Source organism: Erithacus rubecula (assembly GCF_903797595.1).
Source record: "Erithacus rubecula genome assembly, contig: scaffold_149_arrow_ctg1, whole genome shotgun sequence".
NCBI classification, from domain to species: domain Eukaryota; kingdom Metazoa; phylum Chordata; class Aves; order Passeriformes; family Muscicapidae; genus Erithacus; species Erithacus rubecula.
The window spans coordinates 248,842-265,672 of NW_027636152.1; the positions used below are offsets into that span (position 1 = coordinate 248,842).

At 46.7% G+C, this 16,831-nt stretch overlaps 1 protein-coding gene and 1 long non-coding RNA gene across 2 annotated transcripts; one reads left to right on the forward strand and one right to left on the reverse strand.

Annotated features, from left to right (window-relative positions):
* The first annotated feature begins 13 nt into the window (after positions 1-13).
* Positions 14-1,774, forward strand: LOC306815522 (uncharacterized protein). The gene is made up of 2 exons (XM_079332098.1): positions 14-420; positions 562-1,774. Exons 1-2 carry the CDS (start codon positions 316-318, stop codon positions 1,246-1,248), a joined length of 792 nt encoding a protein of 263 aa, XP_079188224.1. The 5' UTR covers positions 14-315; the 3' UTR covers positions 1,249-1,774.
* A 167-nt stretch (positions 1,775-1,941) lies between these two features.
* LOC306815535 lies at positions 1,942-4,203 on the reverse strand. Its single transcript, XR_013777416.1, has 3 exons — positions 3,970-4,203; positions 3,544-3,799; positions 1,942-2,205 (listed from the first exon to the last, which is right to left on the reverse strand). It is a non-coding gene; the product is annotated as an uncharacterized lncRNA (long non-coding RNA).
* Positions 4,204-16,831: the final 12,628 nt, after the last annotated feature.

Here is a 16,831-nt window from a genome sequence, read left to right on the forward strand (position 1 = left end):
GCAGCAAGGGCTTCTGGGTATCCAAAAGGGGGTTCTGACTGGCCTGGGATGACACACAGGGGGCACTGACTGCCCCGTGCTGTCACAAAGAGGCATCTGGCTGCTCCATGATGTCACAGAGGGGACTCTGCCAGGCTATAAAAGGGGCCCCACAGGAGCAGATAGTGCTGGGCACAACAATCTGGCAGCATCTTGGCAGACAACAGCCTCAGCCTCTGCCATCCCACCAGGGTTGGGTTCCCCTCACCAGAACCCTGCAGGTCTCCAGGAACTCATCAGCCTGTGCTGGTAACCTGGAGTGCTACCGACGGTGCCATGGGGCTGCTCAACATCTTCACCATGGGTGAGCTGGTGGCAATCACCATGGTGCTGCTGCAGCTCATCCTGGTCACGGTCATGCTGCGGGACAAGTGTCTGTGGGTAGGTGGCCTCTGACGTGCTGTGTGGGCCGGGCTGGGCTGGCCCTGTGGGTTTGGGCTGAGCTGGTGTGGCGTGTGTGGCACGACAATGTGCAGCGTTCTGGGGAGCTGCTCTTGTCTCACCCATCTGTGGTTCTTGCAGAGGATCCGTCAGAACTCGAAGCGTCCGAGCACGGCGAGAGGCCGGCTGGAGGGGCAAAGCAGCGTGGACAGGGCACAGACATCAGCAGGCATGGAGCTGTGCCACGGCAGCTCCCCCCAGGACAGCTCCATGAGCCGCAGCAGGCGCTCCCCGAGGCTCATCCGCAGCTGCCGGGACTCGCAGCAGCTCTTCGAGGAGCAGCGCCGGGAGCTGCAGGCACAGCTAGCCCAGTGGCGATGGGGCAGGGGGAGTGGCAGGGTGGTCCACACTGACCTGCATGTTATGCCAAGGCTGCTGGGTGCCAGAGAGCGCCTTGGAGTGGAGTTGGCAAGGCCAGACATGAACAAGGTGACAGAAGAGGTCAAACATAAGAACATAAGACCATGCATCAACAACAGCTCCACAGTGCTGGAACACAGAAGATCTGTGGTGACAGACAAGTTGCTCCCTAGACTAGTAGTGATCATGAATCCCATTGTATTGGAAAGCAGCAGCAGCAGCTCCATGGAGCTAGAATACAGCAGCAGCACTGCTGCTGGAAGGCTCCTGGGGCAGCTTCATGCCCGCCTTCAGAGATCCCTGGCAGCCTGGCAGACACGCCGTGCTCAGCGCCGCTGGTGCTTCAGCATCCGCTTCAGGTCCCAGTGGTGGCGGCGGTGCTGGACCCAGTTGAGAAAAAAAGTGTAGTAAGAATGAGTAGTCAGGGAGGGGTTGGGGAGTAAGGGGTTTCAGGAACTGCCTGGGACAGCTAAATCCCTGGGCCTCTATGGATCCTTCTGTAGAGTCTTCCTGTCCTCTGGCAGATCCTGTTCTCTACATGTTGGCTGAGGGTCCCCTCCTCCAGGTCACTGATAGAAACAGGACTGGTTTCAGTGATGCCTAGAGGAGCTCCACTGGTGACTGGATACCAGCTGAATTAAACTGTCCCCTACCAACCTCTGGGTCTTGCCATTCAGACCCTTTTATATGGTGAACAGTGGACCTGTCCAAGCCATGGACAGCCAGTTTCTCTACAAGAATAGTTTGGGGAATGGTGTGCCAAAACTTAAAAGCCCCGGTAAACATCATCCCCAGCCTTTCCCTCCTTCACCAAGCAGGTCAATTATCATTGAAGGAAAGCTGTGGACAATCCAGGAAACTTCATTGCACCCTGCTTTAAGGGTAGAATAAAGGACCCTGGGAGCTACCAATCTGCCTACTAGCCTTCCCTCCGTGTATGTATGAATAATATAAAGTACGAATAGGAACAAATTAAATATTAAAACAGGTATAAGTTTTCTGTATTTAAAGGGTTTTTTTGTTTTTATTTGGTTATGGGCAGGGAATTTTTTAGTTGTGGTTGGGCTTTTTTTGGGACATTCATTTAGGAGAATTTTTTCTAGGATCGGGGCTCTCCTTTTTGGCCCAGGAGCTCGAGGCTGGCCCCAGCCTGGGGCCTCTGCTGCAGGTGAGTGTGACACAGTAGAGAAGGGAGCCAGGCTGTGTTCTGGGACTTAGAATCTACACAAATATTTTCCACCCGTGTTTGCAGAGATCCGGCTGTGGGGAAGCTGCAGAGAAGGCTGCCCAGCACAGCCCCCCAGAATGGGCCTCCCCCGACTGGGCTCCCGCAGAGGATGGGGCAGGTGCAGCCCCCTGCCATTGCTGTGAAATTCGCTGAGTCTGGGCAGGGGTTTCCTGACTGTCCCTGTCTCCAAGCAAGCTGTGCCTTGCTGTCCAGAAGCCCTGCCTGGGCACCCCGGCCTGGCACGGCTCCATTCCCTCTCCGGGCTCACCAGAGGGATGCAGAACCAGGAAAGTGTCAGGCTGGAAAGGGGCAGGTGCGGCCTGCAGCCACAGCAGGGGGAAGGACAGGAGGCAAAGCCTCTCCACCAGCCCTGGGCCCAGCCTGCCCAGGAGAAGCTTCTGAGAGGCACCGGGGGCTCTCGTTTGCCCGGAAAGCTGCAACCTGTGGGGGCAGAGCTCGGCGGTGTGACCCAGCACTGCAGGGAACAGGGATAATGGCCCACAGGGGTTGGCTGCAGTCCTTAAAAGCAGGGTCTGCTTTCACCACTGCCTTTTGCTGCCCGTAGGGATCTGTGGTGAGGGTTGGGAGCTCCTGCTGGGGCAGGAGCTTCATCTTCCAAGAGGCAAAGCTGCAGCATCTTCCTCCCCAGGGACCGTCTCTGTGCAGGAAGCAGCACAGGGGACTGGCCGAGGGGCTCGGGCTGGGACACGGCCCCAGCAGGAGCAGCCCTGGGCACACTGACATGGGAGGATGAGCCCAGGTGGGGAGCACGGCCCCAGCCTGGCACCGAGAGGCTGACACGGGACAGTGAGCCCAGGTGAGTGCTCTGGCCTGGGCAGCTCTGCCGTGCGCCTGGGGCAGGTGGCAGGATCAGGCAGGGAGGAGGGAATGCCCAGATGCTCAGGAGCTGAGGAAGTTGTGCCTGGCCGTGGCTGAGAACACGCTGTGCTGGTGGCTCCTGGTGCTGGCCCTGCTGCGGGCCAGTTTGGGGCTGGCGCCACTGCCAGGCAGCAGCAGGGCCGGGGTTGGGGCAGTGCCCAGCATCTGCCTTATGCCTGGCTGTTCCTCGGGAACAGAAGGGTTGTGCTTGTGGTTTCTGGTTGTGTGGCCTGTCCTGTTGTGGTGTAGTTTGGGGCTGCACTGGCAGTGCTGCTGGACAGGGCCCTGGCTGTAAGGGGATCAGGACAGGAGCTGGGGCTGGGATTCAGCTGTGCCCCATGATTGTGGGAGTGCAGCAATCTGTGTCTCCTCCTCTGCTCTTCTGGCTGGAAACGTGCATTTTTTTGGCTGAATACTGAGCCTTCCTGTTGTCATTTCTCCCTCCCCTCCCTGTCCTCAGTGCACAACACTGGTCAATCTGTGCCCAAAGCGAGGGGCAGCAGGGAGGGAAGGGGTTGCCCCTGCCTGGGAGGGTGACAGGCGTCTACTGTGGGTTATGTGGGGCTGTGCTGTGCACCCTGGGGATGCTGACTGACCCCCTTGTGCAGAGACAGAGGAGATGCTGCTGCACCACGTCCCCAGGAGAGCCCCTGCCTCCCTTCTGCTCTCAGGGCTGGGACTGGGAGACGCCTCCACACAGAGAGTGGCACTCGGCATGGCTTCAGTCCCCAGTGGAAGAGGCTGGGCTTCCTGCTGCTCAGTGCTCCTGGTTAGGGACAGCCACTCCTGCGCCTGGCTCGGAATCCAGGGTGCACTCATTCCAGATCCAGCCTCGAGGTGTTCCTGCTGCAGCTCAGGTGAGCTCAGCTCTCCCTCTGGGACACCTGTGCCTGTTACAGCTCCAGCCCATGGAGCCTCTGCACGAGAGCTGTTCCTGGTTCTCACAGCTCCTGCTCCTGGACCCTTGCTCACTTACTGCTCAGGATACCTGAGGTGATTTCTGTTCCTTCTGCTTGTTCCACTTGCAGGTGTTTCCCAGCCCAGCTTGTTGAACCTCCAGCTCTGACTGTGGCACGTTCTTCATTCCAGCTCTGGCTCTGAGATGCTCCACTTGATGGCTGCTCCAGTTCCTTCCAGCTCTGGGTAAATAACTGGCGTCTCTTATGTAATCTGTGTCTATGTTCTGTCGTTTGTGTCCAGCTGTGTTACCTTTGTCACATCTGGAGGCTTTATCAGCATCTTCCCAAGCCATGGTAGCCAGATAATGCATCTGTGCTTGCTTATAGTTATGGGTATTGCTCAAGTCTTCTGCTTAAAGCCCATTGTAGTTATCAGCAAATGTTATTTTCACCTAAGGAATCCAAGAATAAAAGCAAAAGAGCTAGCTGTGATAGTGGAGTTGCTGCTGAACTGAACTCCCTTAGAAATAATTCTGAACAGGTAAAGTCAGACTTTGGTACAGTCCTGGCTCATTCTGAGGTGAGAATAGAAATGGAATGTAGTGTTTTGTTTTAACAGTAGAAAGTTTAAAATGAGCTTCACTTATTTGTAATATTGCTGCTTGTATTTTGGGGATGATGCTGCAAGTAAAATTGCGAAGTTTTATGAATCTAATTCGTGATACAACTGAAATTGCAGATTTGGAATGGTGCTTGGAAAGATGACAGCTGCAGTGAAGGATGATACAAATACACAGAAGGATGTCTGAGCATGAGGACCCAGAAGTGCTACCCTGTCAAGCCTGGCATCAATGAATTCCTTGGCTCCTAGAACATACACAGAAATTGTATTCTTTCCCAGAAAATGCAGGAGGGAATAACCCCACACAACCCACACCCCCTGAAAGAAGCCAAAGCCCCTTGGAGGATTGCAGCTCATCCCTGCTGTCATCTCCAGCAATCTCTGGGCACTGAGATGAGATGATCTTGCAATCTGCTCTGTGATAGCAGGAGGGCAGCCAGATCTGACAGATCCTTCACTTCCAGCTGGACTTTTCCAAGCCTCCAGGTGTTCACTCCTGCTTCACAGAAGTCTTCCTATGCACTTGTGATTTCCTTCTCGGTTCTCAGAAAACCATGGAGCTTCTCAGAAACCCTGGTGAGTCCCAGTCTCTTTCCTGGCTACAAATTGTTATCCTTCCCTCACTGGATGGTGTGCTGGCTTTTCTAAATCCTGGGGGAAGTGGAAATAACTTGGAAACGAAAGAAATCACCTTTTTTTTTTTTTTTTTTTTTTTTTTTTTTTTTTTTTTTTTTTTTTTTTTTTACATATATATTTTAAATTAGAGTTTAGTTGAGCTTTGTGATTCCATAATATTAAATCTCTGGAATGCAAGATGATGTTGAGGAGACAGAAGATCCCTGAGCATCACTTGCTTTCCTTGAGCTCTCTCAGCTTCTACAGCTAATGTAAGTACATTTCCCAGTGGTGCAGTCTTTAATGGAACTCTCTGATTTTTTTCAGAAGGCCACGCAGAGGTACTCATGTGAATGAGAAGAGCAGAGCAAGAAAATCTAGGGATAGCTCTCCCATTCTTGACTTGCTTGATCTGCTTTTATTTCCCTGATTAAAATGGAGTTAGGAAAACCCATGTGCTGCTGTATTTCCATGGATTGCTCTGCGTGTAAATTCACCTTTAGCAGCGTGTCCACGGAGTGCATCTGTCATTGAATTGCTACCTGGACTTGCCTTTGTCCACCTTGCAGTGTTTTGCTGAGAATAAAAACATTCCTGCAGTAAAGTTAAGCCACCCCTAGTCAAGACAGCCCACTTGTTCCCCTTGGCTCCTGTCTTTCTTTGCTGAGATGTAGTCATTTTTTTTCACTGTATTTCTTGCTTTGCTTCTCACTTGACCTTTCAGTCTCTCTCTGACTCTGCTTTTCTCTTTCTAACTTGGTTTTGGACTGCCTCTCTAACTCTGTGTTTCTGTTTCTCACTGTTTCTAACTCTGTCTGTCTGTCTCTCTGCTTCTCTAACTCTAGGGCTATTTCCTTATTTCCCTCTGACACTACTCCTCTGAAAGTCTTTCTCTGTTTCTCTGACTCAGTTTTACTATTTTCCCCTCATCCTAACTCTGTTTTGCTCTTTCTCTCTATTTCATATTCGCTCTAGCCTTTAACTCTATTTCTTTTTCTCTCTAGTTCTAGGTCTGTCTTTCTCCCTCTGTTTCTATTTGTCTCTACCTCTGCACCTTTTTTTTTTTTTCACTCTTTATCTGTTCCTTTTTTTCTCTCTAACCCTGTTTCTAACTTTGTTTTCTAGCTGTAAAATTAAAAAATCAGTAGAAATTTTCAGGCTCCCCTTGAGAAAAAAAAACAACAAAACAAAAAAAGCCAAAGCAACAAACAAAAAATAAATTAAATACATAACCTCGAAAACAAACCCATAACTGTGCAATTAGCTACAGCAGGATGAAATAGAGATGGACACTAAATAATTTGGTTGTCAGGAGGCCCCGTGTCTTTGAACACAGACACCTTCTTTACTGCTGCCTGCTTTGTTACTGTGCTTCAGGGACTATGGGGAACCTCAGCTACAAAGAAGAGGAGAATTGAGCAGTTAGAATTGTACAGGTTTGTCACGCAAAAAGGTGCCGAGGTGCCGTGGATTTGTTTGGCGAGCACGGGGGGCGGGGCGGGGCGGTACCGGAGGCGGGGCGGGGCGGTACCGGGCTGTGATTGACGGCGAGCACGGGGCGGTACCGGAGGCGGGGCGGTACCGGGCTGTGATTGACGGTGAGCACGGCAGGCGGGGCGGGGCGGTACCGGGCTGTGATTGACGGTGAGCACGGCGGGCGGGGCGGGGCGGTACCGGGCTGTGATTGACGGTGAGCACGGCGGGCGGGGCGGGGCGGTACCGGGCTGTGATTGACGGTGAGCACGGCAGGCGGGGCGGGGCGGTACCGGGCTGTGATTGACGGTGAGCACGGCGGGCGGGGCGGGGCGGTACCGGGCTGTGATTGACGGTGAGCACGGCAGGCGGGGCGGTACCGGGCTGTGATTGACGGTGAGCACGGCGGGCGGGGCGGGGCGGTACCGGGCTGTGATTGACGGCGAGTACGGGGGGCGGAGCGGGGCGGTACCGGGCTGTGATTGACGGCGAGCACGGGGAGCGCGGCACCGCTTTCGGGGCGGTGATTTAAAGGCGGGGCCGGAGCCGAGGGGCTCCGGGGAGCGCAGCGAGCTTCGCCGAGTGGAACCGCACCGAGATCGGACGCAGCCGAACGCAGCGGGAGCTCGGCTCGCTTCGGATGCTGTCGGCTCGCTTCGGATGCTGTCGGCTCGCTTCGGCGGTGACGGCGGCAGGGCGGTGTGCAGGGGCGGGGCCGCGGCAGTGACGGACACGGGGCCGGGGGATCGCGGGGGCGGAGCCAAGGGGCGGGGCCGCGTCACACGGGACACGGTGCTGGGCGGGGCCGCGGGGCCGCGCGGGGCTGGGTAGAACCGGTAACGGACAGCGCGGGATAACCCGGGAGAAGATTGGGGGCGGAGAGCGCGGCTCGGTTCACGGGGATGGGATGGGGAGCCGGTGGAGCGGGGGAGCCGAGGGGCGTGGCGGAAGCCCCGGGAGCGGCGGGGGATACTACGGGGTCTGGGGTAGCCGGACGGGCCGGGCAGGCACTTGAGCTATACAGTCCATACAGGCTTTCCCCTATAACCCTATACAGCCCATACAGCCTTTCCCCTATAACCCTATACAGCCCATACAGCCTTTCCCCTATAACCCTATACAGCCCATACAGCCTTTCCCCTATAACCCTATACAGCCCATACAGCCTTTCCCCTATAACCCTATACAGCCCATACAGCCTTTCCCCTATAACCCTATACAGTCCATTCAGGCTTTCCCCTATAACCCTATACAGCCCATACAGCCTTTCCCCTATAACCCTATACAGTGTGTGCAGCCTTTCCCCTATAACCCTATACAGCCCATACAGCCTTTCCCCTATAACCCTATACAGTGTGTGCAGCCTTTCCCCTATAACCCTATACAGCCCATACAGCCTTTCCCCTATAACCCTATACAGCCCATACAGCCTTTCCCCTATAACCCTATACAGTCCATACAGCCTTTCCCCTATAACTCTATACAGTCCATACAGCCTTTCCCCTATAACCATTTGTAGGATTTTGGCAAATTTCCCTTTATTTTGTTCTCAATAATCAAACCCGGTGTTGCTCTGTCATTATAAATAGAAATTATTTGTACTTTTGGGGATCCTTTTTATGTGTATTTTATTTTATTTTTTATTTTTATATGAACTTCTGTCCCTTAACTCTGTTAATATGGGACTGTGTGAAATGTGGGATTTTTTAATTGTTTTTTTTTTAAATCACATCTCAGTTTTAATCTGAATTTTGGAATTCCAGGGTTAATCTGTTTGTCACTGTGAGAAATTATAACATCAATATTATATTAACACAACTTTCATGTTATAAATTTAAGAAAATAATTTGAAAATAAAAAAAAAAATATCCAGAGTTCTATGGCTGCTGAAATTTTTTTTCTCCATTTTCACTTTAATTCTCTGCTTTTTCTGCATTTTTTTTTCACTTTCCCAACCTTCCCAACGTCTTTGGATTAAATTTATTTTAAATTTTTTGTGTGTGGATTTTACCAACTTCCCAAGCTTTATATATTAAATTTTATTTTATATTTTTGTGTGCATCTCACCAATTTTCCAAGTTTTTTATATTAAATTTTATTTTATATTTTTGTGCGTCTCACCAATTCTTCCAAGCTTTTTATATTAAATTTTATTTTAAATTTTTGTGTGTATATCACCAACTGTCCATGTTTTCATAAAAAATTTTATTTTGTATTTTTGTGTGTGGATCTCACCAACTTTTCCAAGTTTTTTATATTAAATTTTATTTTAAATTTTTGTGAGGATATGAATAACTTTTCTAAGTTTCATATTAATTTTATTTTAATTCCCTCGGGTCACTCAGCCCCTGCCCAGCTGAATCTCATTCCCTGATTCCCTCCCAGATGAGCCTCATCAGCCCCGGGATTTCCTCATCCACGGAGATTTTAAAAAGGATTCGGAGAGAACCCCCCCAGGATGGGTCAGGCAGGGAAGGAGGGAGGCAAAAAACTCCTTCTTTTCCCTTTTTTCCCCCTTTTTTTGTGCTTTTTTTTTTTTTTTTGGCCTTTTTGTGTTTTTTTTCCCCTTTTTTTTTTTGTTTTTTTTGTGGGGTTTTTTTTTGGTTTTTTTTTTGTTTTTTTGGGTTTTTTTGCTTTTTTTCTTTTTTTGTCTCCGCTGAATTCCACTCTCACTCTGGAGGATCCCATCCGGATTTTTTACCAGGTTTTTAATCTCTTTTTATTTTTTCCAACATTTTTATCTTTTGCTAAAGTGCAGGGATGAGGGGGGGTGGGGGAGGGTCTGAAACGTTTCTGTGACTTGTTTTTACATTAAATGTGAAAATTATTTTTGTCTTGCTGGGTGAATTTTGATGATTTTACCTTGCTGGGGGGATTTTGGAGATTTTCTCCTTGTGGGTGAATTTTGGAGATTTTTTTCCGGCTCTGTAAATTGTGGTGATTTTTGTCTTGTTGGGTGAATTTTGATGATTTTGTGTTGCTGGATTTTTGTGGGTTTTTTTTGCTGGTGAGATTTTGGAGATTTTCTTGCTCTGTAAATTTTCGTGATTTTGTGTTGCTGGGGGGATTTTGATTATTTTATCTTGCTGAGTAGATTTTAGTGATTTTGTCTTTTTGAGTTGATTTTGGTGATTTTTTCTTGCTGTGTAAATTTTGGTGATTTTTTTCCTGGTGGGTGGATTTTGGTGATTTTGTCTTTTTGAGTAGATTCTGGTGATTTTTGTCTTGGTGTGTAAATTTAGGTCATTTTTTTCCTTGCTGAGTGATTTTATTGATATTTTCTTGCTGCGTAAATTTTATTGATTTTTTTCTTGCTTTGTAAATTTTGGTGATTTTTTTCTTGCTGTGTAAATTCTGTTAATTTTATCCTGCTCTGTAAATTTTGATGATTTTATCCAACACACACATAATTTACATATTTTCATATATACATATATATATATATATTAAAATATTCATCTCCCTCCTGCCAATCAAGATTCCTGAGCTGGAATATTGTGAAATATTTTAATGAGGCTCCAGCAAAAATCACCCAGAGCTTCCAAAACCAAAATTTCATTTTTTATTCTCCATTTTTCATTTCCCCAAACCTGCTCAATTTGAGTTTTTAAGGGTTTCAAATCTATTTTTTACATCAAGAAATGTAGATTGTAAAAAAAAAAAAAAATTGAAGCATAGAGGTGACTTTGTGGTTTTTTTTTGGTTTTTTTTGAGTGAAATGTGAAAATGCAGAATTTTTGAGTAAAGGGGAAGGAATTCTGGGTGTGATTTTATTAAATAAACTCAAGGGTTTGAAAAAACTCTGAATGATTTTTTTGTGAATGGCCATTTCCGCAGGCTCTAATTTTAAATGTGGATTTGTTCAGGTTTGGGGGGAGAGATTTGCTTAAAAATGAAAAATTATAAAGGAATTTAGGGAAAAAAACAGGAAAAATATTCACCCTCAACCTCAAAACTCCCCCAGACCTTTTATAATTTTTTTTAATTTATAATATTTTTTTTTATTTTTATTTTTATTCTTTTAATTTAAAAAATTTTTTGTTTTTAATTATTTTAAAATTTTAATTTTTTTTTATTTTTAATTATTTAAATTTTATTATTTTTATGTTTAGGGTTTTTTCTTTTTAATTTTTTTATTTTTAAATTTTTTAATTTGTTTTTTAATTTTTAATTTATTTTTTAAATTTTTCATATTTTTAATTTCTTGATTCTTAAATTTTTTTTAAAATTTCTTAAATTTAAAATTTTTTTATTTTTAATTTTTTTATTTTTAATTTTTTTATTTTTAATTTTTAATTTTTTTATTTTTATTTTTAAATTTTTAATTAATTTTTCTTTTTAATTTATTTTTCTTTTTAATTTTTTTCTTTTCAATTTTTTTATTTTAAATTTTATTTATTTTTAATTTTAAAAATTTTTTTCTTTAATTTTTTTTTAAATTTTAATTATTTTATTTTGAACTTTTTTTTGTTTAGTTTTTTTAATTTTTAATTTTTTTATTTTTAAATTTTTTCTTTTTATATTTTTAAAATTTTTAATTAATTTTTATTTTAAAATTATTTTATTTTAAATTTTTTAATTTTTTCAATTTTTAATTTTTTTAATTTTTAAAATTTTTTTAATTTTTAATTTTTTTATTTTTAGTTTTTTGTTTTTAATTATTTTTTATTTTTAAATTTTTTATGTTTAGTTTTTTTTTTTAAATTTTTTTTTTTTTTTAATTTTTTTGCCTGTGGTAGAAAAATACAAAATAATTGTGGAAAATAAATGTCCATCACCAGGAGTGAGTGAAGCTCTTCCAGCACAGACATTTCTATTCAATATTTACTCAAATAAATAATATTCTGATGCCAGACAATTAGAGCGCGGGAAGCGCGGCAGTGCTGCCGCCTTGTGGGCACAGCGCGGTACTGCAGCCGCCCCCGAGCAGCGCTCGGCTGTGTTCGGCTGAGCTCGCTTGCGTTCGGCTCGGTTCGGCCAAATACGGAGCCGCTCGGGCATTCGGCTCGGCTCGGCTACTTTCGGCTGAGCTCGGCTCGGTTCGGCTGATTCCGGCTCGGTTCGACCGAATTCGGTGCCGCTCGGGCGTTCGGCCGAGCTCGGCTATGTTCGGCGGATTTCGGCTCGGCTCGGCTCGACTCGTCTCGGATGAGCTCGGCTCGGCTCGGATGAGCGCATCCTATATCCAGGGCGAGGTGAGGATGCCCCGGCCCATCAGCCCCGTGCAGCACCGCGCTGAGCACGGAGCGAGCCCGCAGCCTCTGCAGAGAGCGGGCAGCCGCAGGACAGCAAGAGGCGGCAGGGCGGGAGCCGCGGCCGGTGCCGCGGGGGCCGCGGTCCCGGCCCTGCCCACGCCCGTGTCCGCCCGAGCGCGGAACGCGGCGCCGGCCGTGCTGCGGCCGCCGGGAGCGAGCTGTCCTGAGCCCGGCACGGGTAAAATCCCCTGGGCTCGGGCAGTGCCGGCCGTGCCCACAAGGCGGCAGCACTGCCAGGGCGCTGCTCGGGGGCGGCTGCAGTACCGCGCTGTGCCCACAAGGCGGCAGCACTGCCGCGCTTCCCGCGCTCTCAGCCTCCTCCGCCAGCGCGGCCCTCGCAGCCCGAGCGCGGCGCCGCCTCCCCTCTGCTCACAGACACCCCCCGCTCCCCGCTCCATCCGCATCTGCAGCGAGGGGAGCAGCATCGCTGCCCTGCCGCACCGAGAAATACAATTCCTTGAGACATTGCGGGCATGGGGAGCTGAGCCTCAGCCTGGGTTTGGGCAGCGGCAATTGGGCGGCGAGGGGAGAGGGGAGATTCCCCCGGCTCCGTTCAAGCCAGCTCTGGCGGGTTTGGGTGTCCCTGCCCCAAACCTGATCCCGCTGCAGTGCTGATGAACAGCGGGATGCGCTGGGGGCTGTGCTGGATCCCGCAGCGCTGCTCAGCAATGCCGGGCTGTGCCGGCTCCGAGGGGAGCCCGCCTGGCCCCGAGTGTTTCCCGTTCTCTCCGGGGGCTCAGCGCCCCGCATTGCACTGGAGTCCCGCGGGCTGAACCCCCGCGGCAGAGCCGGGATCGGAGCGGATCACACGGAGCCGCTCCAGCCTTGTTCACACATTTATTGTCCCACGCCATTGGTCATTTAAAGCACAAAAGCCGCCGCCCCCGCTCCCCCAGTGCTCTTTATTTTCGGTGTCTGTGCAGATTCTGTGCCCGCGCCGATCAGGAATTCCCCGGCGCTGCAGGCCCGGCGGGTTCGGGCTGTCCCGGATGCCCGCCCGGTATTGCCCCAGCCCCGCCCCGAATCCGCTCTCGGTACCGCCCGGTCCCGCCGCGCTGGCGGAGGAGGCTGAGAGCGCGGGAAGCGCGGCAGTGCTGCCGCCTTGTGGGCACAGCGCGGTACTGCAGCCGCCCCGGAGCAAGCGCTCGGCTGGGTTCGGCTGAGCTCGGCTCGGTTCGGCTGATTTCGGCTCGGTTCGGCCGTATTAGGTGCGGCTCGGTAGTTCGGCTAATCTCGTCTCGGTTCGGCTGCTTTCGGCTCGGTTCGGCGGAGCTCGGTGCCGCTCGGGCGTTCGGCCGAGCTCGGCTATGTTCGGATGATCCCGACTCGGTTCGGCTAAATTCGGTATCGCTCGGGTGTTCGGTCGAGCTCGGCTGTTTTCGGCTGATCTCGGCTCGGTTCGGCTGAATTCGGTATCGCTCGGGCGTTCGGCCGATCTCGGCTGTTTTCGGCTGAGCTCGTCTCGGTTCGGCTGATTTCGGCTCGGCTCGGCCCAACTCGGGGCCGCTCGGTGCGTTCGGCTGATTTCGGCTCGGTTCGGCTAATTTCGGCTCGGTTCGGCTGAATTCGGAGCCGAAAGTATTAAAAAATATATTAAAACAATTGCAACAACCCTTAAAAATGTGCAATTAAAAAAAAAATAATCCCTCAAACCACACCTCTAAATTTTCAAATCCACAATATCCAGCCAAAAAACGGGCACAGGTAAAAAAAGACAGAAAGAACAATGTTTAAGCCACAATGGGAAGGTCCTTTTCAGGCACTGCTGACAACTGAAGCTGCTGCCTGGACCAGGGAACACGGGTGGATCCACAGCAACAAAATCAAAGGAGCTGTGAAAAAACCTAAAAAGTGAACTGTAACATCTGAACCTGGTGACACTAAATTGACTCTTGAGAGAAAACCAGTTGGTGACAAATTGAAAGAAAATTAAAAACCACTGAAATAGCAACTTGATTTCATAAATAGAAGTTACTAATACTTGTTAACTAAAAAATACCTGAGCTGAAAAAGCAGTAAAAATCTACAGCTAAAGAGTGAGCCTTCAGACATGAGTGTGTGTGTGTACACACATAAGAGATTGCCTGCTTCTCTTATTTTAACTGCAGATTTTAATACACATTAAGACTTTTCTCCATTTCAGCACCTCATTTTTTTCAGCAATTGGATTTTTTTTTCAAGCCAGAGCAATTGTTTCTGTAGATATCAACAGCTATTCAGACATTTTAATGTGCCCAGAGAGTCACTGAGTGTTTTGGAGACTGGGGACTTTAGGAGAGATTTGAATTCCAGCTGTTCAGCTACAGTTTTGTTTCAATAGCTTGACTTTCAGAATCATCTGCAGGACTTGTTTCAGTCACACTCGTAGGTTCCTGAAGGTTAAGGCTGTTAGCTCTGAACTCTTTCCATCAGTTTTATTGAAGACAAAAATGGACCAAACAAGGTGCAACACAAAAAGAATTTGGTCCCAGCTTGCCAGCAGCCAACAGTTTGAGACCACAGTTATTTTTCATGAAATTAATTGCCTGAGATTAAAAAATAGCATAATTTGATAGAAGGCTGAAAAGTTAACATGAAATTAAAGCAAAATTAAAATTTTCTTATTTAGTTTAATTCTCCCTTACTGTTTGAAATAATTTTACATTTCTCTTACCAACACTGAATTCAAATTAATATTAATATCTGCTCCTTGCAAAGTTTTACAAAATTACCTTAATACACATTAGGTATCAGGGGCACGTTTTTTTTTTTTTTTTTCTTTTGATGTAATACGCAGTGAAGATGAAAGCAGTGAGAGCAAATGGTAACATAGGTGTTAATTTATTTCTGGAGTGTGTGTGAGGGTATCTACACATGGATGAAATGTAGCTTATTATCTAACCCTGGCAGGGGCAGCTATTACACTTCAGGAACTTGCTGAGCCAGGTAGTTTCCTACTCCTCTGAAAAGCCAAAAGAGATGGTATAATCAAGGCAGACAATACCTGAATAGACTTTTCTTACCTCATGCATCTCCCCTTCATGCCCTTAAAGGAAGCCTGCTCTCTCTGAATGGAAATTCTCATTTCATTGCCAGTCCTGTGGTTCAGCAAAATTAGAAATGTGCTTTCCCAGTGTTGGTTATGTGCACACCTGGCCTCAGAGCAGCAGGTAAAATCTCCTCTATAATCTAGTCTGTGCCTTGCCTGCTTCATTTCATTTGGAATAAACTGCTATCAAAAAGAATAAAGTATGTGGAATATTTCTGTATGTGCCAGGATGTAGATGTAGATGAGAATTTTAAAAATTTGAAGGCAATTGGTAAATGTGATGCTTTTTCCAAACACTGGGAAAGTTGGGATTTGAATTTTGGGAGCTTGGTCTGCACTGCTAAGAGTCCCTTGAACAGAAATATCTTGGAGGAAAGCTGTGCAGGGTGGATCACATTTTACACACTTGATTCATTCATGCAGGAATTGGTGCTGAACTCCCTACAGAGGTGCAAACCCAGCACAATTTCACTGCTCTCATATGTTTCCTGTGAGGGGAAGTGAAAGCCACAGATAGAAAAAAAAATTGTATCCTTGACTTCTGTTTCTCATATTGAAAACCTTTTGTTTTAAAGAGGGATTCAAACAAGATCAGAAATGAGAAGTGTTTACTGGGTAAGGGGACACCCTGTTCATCAGGAGAATTCACACTTCTTCACTCTAGAAGCAAAACAACCATTTCTATTCTGATTCAGATGTGCCCCTCCAGGAAAACACCATGCAAAACAGAAAATATATGAAGATGTTGTTGGTTCTTCTTCCCAATGGCCACCTCCAGTCTTTGATTTCTGTATTATTTATTTTTACTAGCCAATTCTAGAAAATTAACAATAAGATCAAATTTTGTCTTGGGGCTGCTCACAAATATTATTTTGTTTTCCATAAATCATATTGCTTCTGATAGGCACCTGATCAGAGTGCCTATCAAATCATAGCCAAAATCATCTTCCTCTTCCTGACAGCTTCCTAAGTTTAGGGAAGTGACTATTTTAGTCCCACTAGAGGTGGGAGTGGACTGAAACTTCAAGACTTAAAACAGAACCATTTCCAAATGTACTCAATTTGTACAATCCTCTTGGAGCAGGACATGGAAAGGACAGCACTGGAAATCTTTCTCACATTGAAGTGTCTTCACAACCTCTTAGGCTGCAGAAACATCCTGCATCCCACAAACATCTCACCTGGCAAGAAAACCATGACATTGGAGCAAATCCTATCATTTTATTCCTTGGTACTCTCCTTCTAGTCCAATTTTAGTTTTTCAAATGTAAATTGAAGATTATTTCTGGCTCCAAGACAAGGATGTGTCTGTGGAGTTAAACCTGATAAACACAGTAGATTAAGATGTGGGTGTGCAAGTGAAGCATTTGTACAAAATTGTACCAAACATCTAGAGACAAATTCCCATTTGAATTTGGGAATTCCAAGCCTAATTGACAGAGATATGTTTTACTGTATGTCTATTAACACTTTTTTTTGTTGTAAAGAATAATAATAATGGCCTGTTACTGTTGTTTGGGTAAAGTTTCCTGCAGGTTGGGGATCCTTAGAATAAAATGATCAATATTGATTCCTGTTGAAAGTACAGAGGGTTTGGATATGGGTTCACTGCACAGGGTCCCTGTTGGGCATGTTACCACACAACACAAAATGTTCTTGGGAAATTATATAAAAGAAAGAACAATGCTGTCAATAAAAGAGCTCAACAGTTTTTGTGATTTTATGTAGAGAAGTAAAAGTTTCTTAAAAAGGCTTTTTTTTAAAAGTTTGAGTATTCCTTTGACCCAACCCACTTCCAGGCAAACCTTTAAATTGGGATCAGGTGGGCAGCTGCAGCTTGAATGGTTCCTTAGCAGAGAGGCTGTTGCTTGCTGTGCTCTCTTCATTCTTGTGAGTACTCCAGTTTTTTTTATATTTCAGCATTTTTACATCTAATGAGGAATATGTTCTCTCAAAAGGGAAAAGATATGAAGTCAAATTTTCAAGAATTGA